Source organism: Convolutriloba macropyga, chromosome 6 (assembly GCF_964194025.1).
Source record: "Convolutriloba macropyga chromosome 6, txConMacr16.3, whole genome shotgun sequence".
Classification (NCBI taxonomy): Eukaryota; Metazoa; Xenacoelomorpha; order Acoela; family Convolutidae; genus Convolutriloba; species Convolutriloba macropyga.
In genome coordinates, this window is record NC_134473.1 from 66,936,905 (window position 1) to 66,952,140 (window position 15,236).

General features: G+C 34.6%; 1 protein-coding gene across 44 annotated transcripts in view; it reads left to right on the forward strand.

Annotated features, from left to right (window-relative positions):
• LOC142340535 (uncharacterized) overlaps nucleotides 1-15,236 on the forward strand; it is a 181,715-nt gene that overhangs the window by 144,445 nt on the left and 22,034 nt on the right. For all 44 annotated transcript variants that reach the window (XM_075391113.1, XM_075391135.1, XM_075391116.1 and 41 more), the window contains one exon: nucleotides 14,775-14,942. In XM_075391113.1, coding sequence (XP_075247228.1) covers nucleotides 14,775-14,942 — 168 coding nt within the window. The remainder of the gene's footprint in view (nucleotides 1-14,774; nucleotides 14,943-15,236) is intronic.

Here is a 15,236-nt window from a genome sequence, read left to right on the forward strand (position 1 = left end):
CTTTTTACTTCAAGCAGCAATGTGGTTATGATTGGCCATTACGGGGGTATGAAATTGCATTTGGGTATGAAACTAAAGGGCTTCGTTTGTGTTCAATCGTCAGTTTTTATTCACAAAATTGGCATCTGACGTTGGTTTGTAGTGTGGTCATTTTGGGTCTCTATCCAAAATTTGACTTTCGTTTGACCAGACTAGTCGAGTCTCAATTGAGTTTGTCTGTTTCTCGCGTTACAATGTGTTCAATTTTAAAATAAAAACAGGACCATTTTAGAATTTTCAACCTCTGTTGCCTGTTTTGTGGTTGTCTAAATTGTTGGAAGCGCAGGGCTTTCTGTCACTAAAAGAAATGAGTTTAGGGTTGTACGTTAATGTTTGCATTGTTTGTAAACGTATCTCGATAATGATCTTCCAAATTAGAGTACAGCTGAATAATTTTCATTGTACTCTTATCCAATGCAGGACGTATATTGTCAATAGGTGTTAACTTTATTTTTAATTATTCGGTTTTGTTTAAACTCTACTGCAGTTATTTTCAGTTTTTTTATTTAATTTTAGCTGGTTCTATTCGAATGAGAGAAAAAAATTATCGGATTTTTTTACAATTGGTGATTACGGCAAGGCTTCCCCGAACAGCGAGATTGTCTTAATCGTGACTGCACAAGAATCACAGGAACCCTGGCTAGCAGGATTCCAACCAAAAATAGTGCAACAAGGGGTGCTTTTGTCTGTTGTCTATGTTCAGAGCTTCTACTATCCTCAATTTTCTACCCTAATTATGCGATCCAATTCCTCAATGTTCGACCTACCACTACTGGCGCATGAGGAAGATTTCATTGCCCATTAAAGTTGCGACCCCCAATGAGCAGCGTAATACGGTAGGGTTTGTGTCATTTTAGCGAAAATGATGCTTAAAACGACAAGGCGGCTCGGTAATGTGCGTACGCACATAATGTTCCGACCCCGCTCATCCACATTCTTGACATAACTGGCTACCAAATGATGAAGAGATAGAAAACTTTCAATAACATACACATCGTTCAATAAACAGCCAATGAAATACAATAACGCCACGCTAAAGGGCCAATGAAAGTTGTTGATAATAGGACTACTAGAAAGGACAATAATAAAAACCAAACAACACAATTTTTACGACTAAAACTCGATGTCCATGATAAAAAAAAATCATAACAAAATCAAACTCGCATCAGATCAAAAACAAAGAAAACAATTTAACCTATACTTCATTAGAAAAGATTTGAGACTTGTCACCAATGCGACTGGTTAACATGTCGAAAAAAAGAGCAAATAGGTGCGAAGTTCAAAAATACTTCTATTTTTAAAAAACAATTTCACAGTTATTAATGTCATTAGATATCAACTGAAACCACTAAAACGTTCATTTATATTTACATAGAAAGCAATTGAGACATGTTATTGTCCAATGTTCAATTGCGCAAAAATTCAAGGCAAATGAGATTAACGATTATTGTTATGATTTAAAAAGAATCCAAAAATCCTTTGAAAAGTACAAATATATAAAAATCTAACATTTTTTTAAAATCTCGTAGTAATATTATTTATAAAGCCGAAGAACAAATGTTTCAATCTAAAATTTTTCTGAAGATTAAGTTATAGCTCAATGGAAAAGGGTTGTGGTCTGTGATTACACGGACTGATCTAAAAATCGACCGAAAAACTAATTTAAAAAGACGAAGCTCAAAACCTCAAATATATTTTTGAAAACAAATATTTTCAAAAGCCACAGCAGACTTAGGATTACAACAAAAAGCAATGGATTAAGTTTCAACACCTCAGGGAGACATTTGGGCCTGCTGAAACTGAGACAAGGTCACGAGCCCACAAAAATTAAATCTATAAAGAAGACAAAACTTCAAACAATTTTACGACATGACACTGTTGAAGGCACTATAATTATAAGATGTTAACTGCAAGAACTCTAAATCTTCGTTTCACCTTCACCTTAACATCAACGATTCTTCCCTAAAAAAGGTTTCTTAGACATGACAACAAAAAGAAACGCAAAAAAATTGAACATTATAGAAATCTCGATCACTTTTTATGAAACTAAATGGTCGAAGAACTCAGTCACCACAAATAACCCAGCACGAAAAATTTTTGAATCAACGAAAAATAATTGGGACTTCTAATGATTGAGATTGAGTTACATGATGACGAAAATCAAAGCAAAAAAGAGACAGATGAAATCTTTTTTTAATTTAAATTGAAATTCATTAAAACAAACATCTATAACCTAAAATCTTTAACTATTTTGAGTTATAAGTCTTGGGGAAGCAATTAAGATCTATCAGCATTGGTTATATGGCGCACAACAGGGGAAAGGAAGACAAACACAGGCAAAATCCAAAAACAACCCACAAAGTATTGCGAGATAACTGTGTCTCCACCCAAAAAGCATAAACTATTCAACAAAAACAATTAACATGTCCAGATGCAGCTTTTTTTACAACTTTGTGCATTTCCCCTACAATGTCTTCCCTTAGTTTGTCTTGTCAATAATATGATAATTCGACAAGGAATCGAAATGAACTCATAAAATATGCATGTATGAAAAAAATAAAGGAAAAACTGAAACGCGTATTACCAAAATAAAGAAACTATCATTTGAAATTAAATCCGTGACCGATATTAATTTATAACTCACAGGATTTTGGTTTCCGCCTTTTTTACTGGAACTACGCCCGAAGTTGACAGAAATATGATGAAATAGTGGCAAAGTTCAAAAATCCACCGATATTTTCCCAAAACAAATACATTAAAGTTCACAACAGACATTAGATAATACCAGAAAAAAATGTATAGGTTCTTTTATACATTCTAAAACGTAATTGGATCTTTGATTGGAGACACTAAGTCATTGGGCTACAAACAGTATAAAAATGAAAGCAAAACAAAAGAAGTCCATATAATTTTTACGAAAAAAATTTGTCACAGCCATATAAACCATGAGCTTGACTCCAGAATACAGTTTCGTTGGGTCTCGCTTATTGTAAATAGTATCTGCTTTTTAATTCAGACCTGATTTGACATTCTTTTCTGTAATTTACATAAAAAACATTTACATAGCAGAAATATTTTGAAAAAAAGGTCCGCGCCAATAAACAATTTTCATCATAAAGATCCATAGTGAGATCAAGATAATACCCGATGTAGCTGCGCGTCAAGCAAAACACTCAATGGTTAAAATGGTTGCGAAATAGATCAATCTTGTACTGAATTTTACAGTTTGCCAAAAAAAAATATTGCATTTTGTATAATTATCGAGTTTTGAATTTGCAAAACATTGGTAATATTATCCTTTCAGAAGATTCTTAAAGCCAGAGGGAGTAAAACTAGCTCTTTTTGAGTTAAAAAAATGATCGTAGTTTTAAAGTGTCTATTTTATTTCCAGCAAATATAAAGCAATGTATTAAAAAAGCAAATTTCGTCCCATTTTTGAAGAAAAAAGTCTGAATATTGAAAATTTTAGCATAAATTTTAGCCAATGAACTCGTATCGAACAATTTAACAACCCTCCTCTATCTTTAGAGACGAAATCTATAACACTGCAGTTAACAATTTTAACATATTTTAGCAAAATTGACGAAAATTGGGTCAAAATTGACGATAAAGTGTCAGTAATTGCAAACAATTGGCAAAATTATAATTCCAGAAGACTCTTAAAGCCAGCGGGAGTACAACTAGCTCTTTTTTGAGTTAAAACGGAATCTAATCGCAATTTTAAGCTGTCTACTTCCAGCAAATTTAAAGCAAGTGAGCTGAAAAAAAGCAAATTTTGCCCCATTTTTGACGGAAAAAAGTCTGAATTTTTAAAATTTTAGCATAAATTCTTGCCAATGAACTCGTATCGAACAATTCACTAAACCTCCTTTATCTTTAGAGACGAAATCTATAACACTACAGTTAACAATTTTAACATATTTTCGCAAAATTGGGTCAATATTGACGATAAATTGTCAGAATTTGCAAAAAATTGGCAAAATTATAATTCCAGAAGACTCTTAAAGCCAGCGGGAGTACAACTAGCTCTTTTTTGAGTTAAAACGGAATCTGACCGCAATTTTAAGCTGTCTACTTCCAGCAAATTTAAAGCAAGTGAGCTGAAAAGAGCAAATCTCGCCCCATTTTTGACGAAAAAAAAGTCTGAATTTTGAAAATTTTAGCATAAATTTTAGCCAATGAACTCGTATCGAACAATTCAACAACCCTCCTCTATCTTTAGAGACGAAATCTATAACACTACAGTTAACAATTTTAACATATTTTAGCAAAATTGACGAAAATTGGGTCAAAATTGACGATAAAGTGTCAGTATTTGCAAAAAATTGGCAAAATTATAATTCCAGAAGACTCTTAAAGCCAGCGGGAGTACAACTAGCTCTTTTTTGAGTTAAAACGGATTCTAACCGCAATTTTGAATCAACGAAAAATAATTGGGACTTCTAATGATTGAGATTGAGTTACATGATGACGAAAATCAAAGCAAAAAAGAGACAGATGAAATCTTTTTTTAATTTAAATTGAAAGTCATTAAAACAAACATCTATAACCTAAAATCTTTAACCAGGTTGAGTTATAAGTCTTGGGGAGGCAATTAAGATCTATCACCATTGGGTATATGGCGCACAACAGGGGAAAGGAAGACAAACACAGGCAAAATCCAAAAACAACCCACAAAGTATTGCGAGATAACTGTGTCTCCACCCAAAAAGCATAAACTATTCAACAAAAACAATTAACATGTCCAGATGCAGCTTTTTTTACAACTTTGTGCATTTCCCCTACAATGTCTTCCCTTAGTTTGTCTTGTCAATAATATGATAATTCGACAAGGAATCGAAATGAACTCATAAAATATGCATATATGAAAAAAATAAAGGAAAAACTGAAACGCGTATTACCAAAATAAAGAAACTATCATTTGAAATTAAATCCGTGACCGATAATAATTTATAACTCACTGGATTTTGGTTTCCGCCTTTTTTTACTGGAACTACGCCCGAAGTTGACAGAAATATGATGAAATAGTGGCAAAGTTCAAAAATCCACCGATATTTTCCCAAAACAAATACATTAAAGTTCACAACAGACATTAGATAATACCAGAAAAAAAAGTATAGGTTCTTTTATACATTCTAAAACGTAATTGGATCTTTGATTGGAGACACTAAGTCATTGGGCTACAAACAGTATAAAAATGAAAGCAAAACAAAAGAAGTCCATATAATTTTTACGAAAACAATTTGTCACAGCCATATAAACCATGAGCTTGACTCCAGAATACAGTTTCGTTGGGTCTCGCTTATTGTAAATAGTATCTGCCTTTTAATTCAGACCTGATTTGACATTCTTTTCTGTAATTTACATAAAAAAACATTTACATAGCAGAAATATTTTGAAAAAAAGGTCCGCGCCAATAAACAATTTTCATCATAAAGATCCATAGTGAGATCAAGATAATACCCGATGTAGCTGCGCGTCAAGCAAAACACTCAATGGTTAAATTGGTTGCGAAATAGATCAATCTTCTACTGAATTTTACAGTTTGCCAAAAAAAATATTGCATTTTGTATAATTATCGAGTTTTGAATTTGCAAAATATTGGTAATATTATCCTTTCAGAAGATTCTTAAAGCCAGAGGGAGTAAAACTAGCTCTTTTTGAGTTAAAAAAATCTGATCGTAGTTTTAAAGTGTCTATTTTATTTCCAGCAAATATAAAGCAATGTACTAAAAAAGCAAATTTCGTCCCATTTTTGAAGAAAAAAGTCTGAATATTGAAAATTTTAGCATAAATTTTAGACAATGAACTCGTATCGAACAATTCAACAACCCTCCTCTATCTTTAGAGACGAAATCTATAACACTGCAGTTAACAATTTTAACATATTTTAGCAAAATTGACAAAAATTGGGTCAAAATTGACGATAAAGTGTCAGTATTTGCAAAAAAATTGGCAAAATTATAATTCCAGAAGACTCTTAAAGCCAGCGGGAGTACAACTAGCTCTTTTTTGAGTTAAAACGGAATCTAACCGCAATTTTAAGCTGTCTACTTCCAGCAAATTTAAAGCAAGTGAGCTGAAAAAAAGCAAATTTCGCCCCATTTTTGACGAAAAAGTCTGAATTTTTAAAATTTTAGCATAAATTCTAGCCAATGAACTCGTATCGAACAATTCACTAACCCTCGTTTATCTTTAGAGACGAAATCTATAACACTACAGTTAACAATTTTAACATATTTTCGCAAAATTGGGTCAAAATTGACGATAAATTGTCAGAATTTGCAAAAAATTGGCAAAATTATAATTCCAGAAGACTCTTAAAGCCAGCGGGAGTACAACTAGCTCTGTTTTGAGTTAAAAGGGAACCTAACCGCAATTTTAAGCTGTCTACTTCCAGCAAATTTAAAGCAAGTGAGCTGAAAAGAGCAAATTTCGCCCCATTTTTGACGAAAAAAAAGTCTGAATTTTGAAAATTTTAGCATAAATTTTAGCCAATGAACTCGTATCGAACAATTCAACAACCCTCCTCTATCTTTAGAGACGAAATCTATAACACTACAGTTAACAATTTTAACATATTTTAGCAAAATTGACCAAAATTGGGTCAAAATTGACGATAAAGTGTCAGTATTTGCAAAAAATTGGCAAAATTATAATTCCAGAAGACTCTTAAAGCCAGCGGGAGTACAACTAGCTCTTTTTTGAGTTAAAACGGAATCTAACCGCAATTTTAAGCTGTCTACTTCCAGCAAATTTAAAGCAAGTGAGCTGAAAAAAAGCAAATTTTGCCCCATTTTTGACGAAAAAAAGTCTGAATTTTTAAAATTTTAGCATAAATTCTAGCCAATGAACTCGTATCGAACAATTCACTAAACCTCCTCTATCTTTAGAGACGAAATCTATAACACTACAGTTAACAATTTTAACATATTTTCGCAAAATTGGGTCAAAATTGACGATAAATTGTCAGAATTTGCAAAAAATTGGCAAAATTATAATTCCAGAAGACTCTTAAAGCCAGCGGGAGTACAACTAGCTCTGTTTTGAGTTAAAACGGAACCTAACCGCAATTTTAAGCTGTCTACTTCCAGCAAATTTAAAGCAAGTGAGCTGAAAAGAGCAAATTTCGCCCCATTTTTGACGAAAAAAAAGTCTGAATTTTGAAAATTTTAGCATAAATTTTAGCCAATGAACTCGTATCGAACAATTCAACAACCCTCCTCTATCTTTAGAGACGAAATCTATAACACTACAGTTAACAATTTTAACATATTTTAGCAAAATTGACCAAAATTGGGTCAAAATTGACGATAAAGTGTCAGTATTTGCAAAAAAATTGGCAAAATTATAATTCCAGAAGACTCTTAAAGCCAGCGGGAGTACAACTAGCTCTTTTTTGAGTTAAAACGGAATCTGACCGCAATTTTAAGCTGTCTACTTTCAGCAAATTTAAAGCAAGTGAGCTGAAAAGAGCAAATCTCGCCCCATTTTTGACGAAAAAAAAGTCTGAATTTTGAAAATTTTAGCATAAATTTTAGCCAATGAACTCGTATCGAACAATTCAACAACCCTCCTCTATCTTTAGAGACGAAATCTATAACACTACAGTTAACAATTTTAACATATTTTAGCAAAATTGACCAAAATTGGGTCAAAATTGACGATAAAGTGTCAGTATTTGCAAAAAATTGGCAAAATTATAATTCCAGAAGACTCTTAAAGCCAGCGGGAGTACAACTAGCTCTTTTTTGAGTTAAAACGGAATCTAACCGTAATTTTAAGCTCTCTACTTCCAGCAAATTTAAAGCAAGTGAGCTGAAAAAAAAGCAAATTTCGCCCCATTTTTGACGAAAAAAAGTCTGAATTTTTAAAATTTTAGCATAAATTCTAGCCTATGAACTCGTATCGAACAATTCACTAATCCTCCTCTATCTTTAGAGACGAAATCTATAACACTACAGTTAACAATTTTAACATATTTTCGCAAAATTGGGTCAAAATTGACAATAAATTGTCAGAATTTGCAAAAAATTGGCAAAATTATAATTCCAGAAGACTTTAAAGCCAGCGGGAGTACAACTAGCTCTTTTTTGAGTTAAAACGGAATCTAAAACGGAATCTTTAAGCTCTCTACTTCCAGCAAATTTAAAGCAAGTGAGCTGAAAAAAAAGCAAATTTCGCCCCATTTTTGACAAAAAAAAGTCTGAATTTTGAAAATTTTAGCTTAAATTCTAGCCAAAAAACTCGTATCGAACAATTCAGCAACCCTCCTCTATCTTTAGAGATAAAATTTGTAACATAACAGTTAACAATTTTAATATATTTTAGCAAAATTGACGAAAATTTGGTCAAAATTGTCGAAAATTTGGACAAAATGTGAATAAAAACAGCTGAAATACGTCTAATATTCACAAAATTTTATACCTCGATCACTCCCTATAAAAAGCGAAAATTCAAAAAATCTTTTTAATTCCATATTCTACACTGGACTGGCTTTCTAATGATACGACTCACAACTCTCTACGATTATTATGTCGATCGGCCAAAATTGACTGAACAAAAAAAAACGCATTTGAGTATATAGTTCCTCCCCCCTCAAGAGGTTCGGAACAAAAATATCAATTAGTCAGTTGGCAGTCAGAAAGGCGATAAAAATATTAAATTTTCGTTGTGGAATTTTTCATTTCTGTTACTTCCATCCTTTTTTGCCCTGAATATCAATCTCACTTTGATCGACTATTGCGCCAACATTGGGACCAGCTGAACTTGCATTCAACTCTTTTATCACCACCTGTCGTTTCCATTTTTCTCATAAGTGATTGTAATGTAGCATCCGTCGTCACTATGTGAAACTTCCACCTTTTGTTGAGATAAAATTCTAGATTATCATCTCGCTGGCATGATAAGGCGATGTTTCGTTAATGGAGGATGAACAATCACTTTTCAATCCATGGTCCATCCGTCCTGTCTATGTTGTGGTGAATATCTTGAAAGGAATAATGATTCGACAAGCTGGTTGAACCCGGACTGTGGGGAAGATGGGAATTATTAAACTGGTATTTTCAAAATGAATTTGATCTTCGGTATCACTTAAAATTTTGTTCTCAAATTCTGTCCAGAATGCAGTTATTTTAACAAATCTATTAATGTGTTCAATTTATTTTTGTTGTAAATTTTAAACTGTAGATCCTATTATTACTGTGATCTAAATTGCACTTAAATTATAGTTCGTAAAGTTTGAGTACAATATGAATTTAACATAGATTGAAAATAACCCCTTGGTTAATGTGACGTGATGTAAATTTTTAAATTAAACATTATTTATTCTTAAATAATTAGAACAATCTAAGGTTCGGTTTACCTGAAATAATTTGATGTGTATTTGAATCATGCTACTTTTCTGTCTCTGGGCACTTTTTCGTACCCTTTTTTAAATCAATTTTTTGGTTACATTTTGCTAAAATTTGCTCATTTTACGCACAGAGAATCGGCGATTATGGAAAGGCTTCACCCAATAGTGAGATTGTCCTAATTGTGGCTGTTCGGGAAACAGAAAAGCCATGGGTGTCTGAGTACGAGTCAAAAGTTATAAATCAGGGACTGCTTCTGTCTTTCGTGTACACTAACAGTTTCTACTCTCCTCAGATCACAAACCTAGTCATGGCATCTCGTTCCTCAATGTTTGACCTGCCCATGTTGGAGCCCGAAGAGCGATTTTCGCTACCTATCAAAGTTGCGACACCCAATGATCAGAGGAACACGGTAGGAATGGAACAGTGTCAAGTGTGATACTGACAAAACCAGGGACAATATGGGAAAAATATCAGTTGGTGGTCGTAACAGTGGAACAGTATATAGGAAGAGGGGTCGATGCGCGTTGTTGGGCATCCTAAATTTGAATCTGGCAAAATATTCATGAAAACATTTTTTAGAATTGCGCCGAATTGTTTCAACAATTTTTGTTACCCTTTTGGTTAAGGTACGCTTGGTTAAGCTCCTGCGAATTTTGGAATTGAGATCAGAGAACTGACTTGACACTGAACTTAATATAATAATAATTGCGTAATTGAATCGGAATAGCATTAGGCCACAGCGACTTTCATCTTGCTGTTCTCAGGTGCCATTTTTGCTTCTTATTCACCACATTTCAGACTGTTCTTTTCATGAGCAGCATTGCTCTTTTTGGTGACAATGGCCAGGCACACTTTTGCGTCTGAAACTTCCACGTGGTGGCACCATTGCAGCCAAGAGTGGCCAGACTATGGTCAACCTTAACCCGGTTAAGTGAGAACTCATCCTCACACAAACAACTTCACGGAGGCAGGGGCTTGAACGCTCAGTCTCTGGCGTTTTAATTACACTCCTCACCTCTTGTCTATCACGCCGATCGTCTGTTGTCTAAGATCCAAGAATTCGTTTGGTTTTAATTTTTTCTGCGAATAGAATTTTTGGGTCAACTATGAAGTTGACGACGTTCTTCTGGGTTCGAATTTTACCTGATGGTTCTCTTCCTCTGTCATGTTCGGTAGTCACTGGTTCAATGTGATCAAATCCTTGTAGAGATTGTCACGAAATGTTACAGTTTTGTTCCTGATCGCCAAGCGTTGCTCTACATTCACATACACTTCAACAGAGACGCCTTGTCTATGATCTTGATTGGTATTTAGTTTGTTAATTTGTTAGAATGTTCTGTCATTTGCTGAAGAGATACAAGATGAAGCTTGATTGCCAGACCTGAAGTTATTTCATGTATTCCACAGGGTGGCACCGGACGTCTGGGAAGCTACACAGCGGGCAATGTTCGTTTCATCATCGCGTCTTCAGCTCAGTCATCTTCTTCCTTTCAAAAACCATTCGCGTTCACATACTACAACTTCATTGAATCAACTCAACCCGAAATGGTCATGCTCTACCCTGAGAACTCGATGCCTGCAATGTTCATAGAAAGAATCAAATCGCAGTTGCAAGCGACTGTGAGTGAGGTTATGACCACTCCCAATTTTATCTCAACGTCGCCAGGAGATGCAGCTGGAACCTCACACGGATACTTTGCAACGAACCTCGTAAGAACAGGACACTGAGCACACTTAACTGTTTGTTTCCAACTAACTAATTCCGTTTGTGCGTTCCGTCCATTTCGTGACTGTCCATTTTCGTGTGGTTGTTATTCTGTTTGACCTTTTCATGTTGAGTTCGTTTTTGTTTGACTGGTTTGATTTGTGTACGCAATTTCATTATTCAAATTCAGAAACTTAGTTACGATTGACAAAGCACATTTATTGATAATCAAAATAACAGCTTTGTTCTCTTCACTTTGATCAAGTAAGAACAAAGCAAAACATATTACTGACTGTGGCATCTCCCTTATTTAAGGAGGTTTCGCTATGGAGTTATGATCCTTCTAATACGGTTTTTATTTAGTATTTTTGCTAAGTTTTTCCAAGTGCGGGGTACAAGGTAAAAACGTTCCGATTTCTGCTAAGTTAATTTCTAAGTTAATAAGGGTGCTTAATACAAGCGACTGAACAGAGTTGCGGTAGTGGTAAGATCTGAAATTATACAATTTTACTGCGTGTAATATTTTTTCATTTTCTATTTTTATCAACCAATAAAAAGCTAAAGCGTGATACTGACTAAATAGACTTGTGTGAAATACTTGGACAATTAAATAAATACTTGTTTAAGTATTTCAAAATTTCCATGACTGTATTTGGCCCAACACATTGTCTCGAGCCCGAACGGCTTCAAATTCGATTTTAAAAAAATGGATGATTGAGAAATCTGCTACCGACCGCCAACTGATCTTAATTGGTTTGAAATTCCATTACTGTCTATTGCTATGTAATTATTGGCACAATTAATAGGCGAATAAATTTACTCGAATTGGTAAACACGTTCTGCTTTATAATCTTAATTCATGGGCGAGAACGTTTCAAAACTGGATTTCGCTTAGGTTTTTTTATCTTTGCCGCCTTTGAGCGGTTAACAGACAAAACAGTCCCAGACAAAACAGTCCCGGACAAAAACAGTCCCAAATAGTAGAATATTCCCAGACAAAATAGTCCCAATTAATTAAAAATAGATAAATTAATAAATAAACCCTATTAATTATAAACACTGCGATTCCGAAGCTTAACTCATAAATTATGTTTGTAATTTGTTTGTAGATTACATTGACAATTGTTTCAATATTCTATTTGGGACTATTTTGTCTGGGAATTTTTTGCAATTTGGGACGATGTAAGGGAAATTAGAATGAAGTGCTTATGTTATATGGAAGGAAAATTCGAGCAAGGTGGGGATTAAGGCAATTAAGATATAATTAAAAGCCATGTTGGTAATTAGAATGCATATAACCCTAAGTGGGCCAATATATACATAGCAATGGACTGTAATGATTGTCACTGAAAATTGTGAAATCAGTTAATAAGCACTATTTTAATGAAAACATTGAAAAAGTTTTGCATATTAACAAGGGTTTTAAAAGACTAACTAATCAGTAGTGAAACAATTGAAGTTATTGACTGGCTTGCATTTCATCAAACGAGTGAAATCGGATGTAGAAAGTGTTCAAGACAATGATTTAGAAATGTTGGCAAATTGTTTTGAAAAGTGTTATTTGTAGTTTAAGGGATTTTAGAGATACAGTTTGCCCAACCATAATAATGAATGAAATTCATCATAATTAATTAAATAAGAAGAGACGCGTGTATTATAAAGATGAGACTTGCAGAAAGCACAATTATAACCCTTCTGTAGAATCTGCTAAAAATGGCAATTATAAAATTGTTCCTTCGCTGAAATGAAAATATGAATGATAGTGATTGCTTATGGTACCTGTTCGTTGTGATATTGCGAGTAGCCTAATTGGAAAATTTTTGCTATTGAATAAAACAGCCACTTTTACCTCTCCAGAAATCTGGCAAATGCTCTTGAGTGTGTAACTGATAAGGGGGGGGGGGGTAAGTAAGTGTGCTTTTTGCAGTTATCCCTAAGATTATCGGGACTGTTTCTTATTCCCCCTGAACAAAGGTTTTGTTTTCATGGCCAGGTGTGATCAAATTAAAGGTGTTACAGGTTTGTGTAGCCTAATAAACGACGGCACTAGCAGATGCAAGTATTATATACCGTTATAAAGAGTGAAAATTAACGGATACTTTTCAGTTTACCAAATGCCGAAGTACTCCATGCTCCAAAATATCCCGTTTCGGAAAAACACCTCGCTTCCTTTGGATAGGAAATAAATCCCCCACTTGACTGTTAATGATCTGCGGATTTGGCTATGCCATAGTGAACCGTGGGAATTGATATGAAACTATCACAGCTGAACAAGTTTATTTCCTGGACCCCAAAAAACTCAATGTGCCAAAATACCCATTTATTTCCTTCGATCGTTTCGTTCAATAATTCGATTACAAATTAGCAGTTGGTTTAAATTATGTTTTGTCATACTTAAGAGGATAAGTTGATATCATGTTCAGTTGTGGAAGCTTCACGTCAATTCCCATCAACGGATGAGTCATGGCCATGACCCACGAGGCATGATCAAATGAAAGTCTTACAAATAAAAATTTTAAATCTAAATAGTCTCTCTGATTATTAATAGCCGCACAGCGATAGCTGAGGCTATTATTGGCCTTCTCTTGGTTTTTTTTATTTCGTCGTCATGATTTTTGTTACGACCATATGACGTCACAGCCATTTTTTGTTCATTCGTTCATGCAATTTCAACTAAATTGCATGTGTGACGTCATTTTTCGCTCTTAGTGGAGCGAGTTTTTTTGTTCATGCGCGTGATTAAATTTTTGGTCACACTTGACTTACCTCACTCTCAAAAATGACTTCCTCACTTTGAAATTGACTTTTATTTACTTTAATTCAAAGAGATAAGGTCAAATGGGTATGTATCACTCTAAATGAAGGTTATTTGAGATCAGCTAATAGAGGCAGCAATAACTTATACAGATTTTTAATCAAAATATAACAGATCAGCCTTCAATGAAAAGACGAATTTTTTTGGTCTGTCTTACTGTTTTTTAGACTGCCGATCTACGAATCTATTGCGGCTATTTTCTGGCAATCTGCCAGCTATGTTTTGGATCTTTTCAACAATTGCCCCCCCCCCCTTTGCAAAAGGGGGGGCTATTCTTGAATAGAATTTAAGCGAGCAATTTATTAACCAATCAGAGACGACTAATAACTTTCCTTGTATGCTCATACTGTGTTAAACTGGATAGAATAAAATGCGCCACGCTAGGGCAATTAGCCGAATTGGAATACAAAGCGGAAAGAATTTCCGACTGGCAGGTCGGTGGGGGCGCTTCGCCCCCACCGACCCTTCGATAACCGACCCGCGATTTCCGGATTACATCCCATAGTGCGTGAGATGCATGGCCGTGAACAGCGGTCCGCAATTGCGCTTAAACAATTTTTCGGCTATCTAAACTGTAGGCCAACTAATATTGTGGTAAAGTATAGCACAGAAGGGGAGGCGATTCTCTACTAGGTACCAAAGGGGGGGCAATTGTTGAAAAGATCCATTATTTTAACAGTTGGGTAAAATATTAGGTATATTTTTGGGGCATCGGGTATTTGGGTATTGGGTATTTTGTTCTGCCACCAAAAATAACAATCATAGATGGTAATTGTTAACAGGCGTGAACAGGAAACAGTTCCATATGATATATATTTTTCGCTCTATGATAATTCATTCACGTGTGTTTGTGTCGCAGATTGTTCAGAAGCAGGTAAAGGTTGAGGATATCTCTACCCATGACGTCACAGTTGTACCAGTTGACGGTGGATCCCACTTGAGAGTAACATTTGCACAGGACACCCCGATGACCCTTGACATTCTTGACGAGAACGGCCAACCATCTCAAATCACAACTAAGAAAGTGGTTGGTGATCATAAAGTTAAAATTGTTTTTAATTGCTTTCGAACGGGATTTTTGCAACCTTAAAAAACTTCGAAGCAACTTCCCCACTAATTGAAAATGGCCCGCCTGTCGTTCGAGAGCAATTCTCCCGACGTCAGTCGGTTTATGTTCCAGTTTAGCTTAACCTTTGTTAACCCCATTTGTCCCCTCGAAACGGAAAATGTTTGTCGTTTCTGCGGCAATTTTGATTCTATCCAATTTTTTGGATATTGGATATTTTTGTATCTTCAATATCAATATTGGATATTTTTGTAA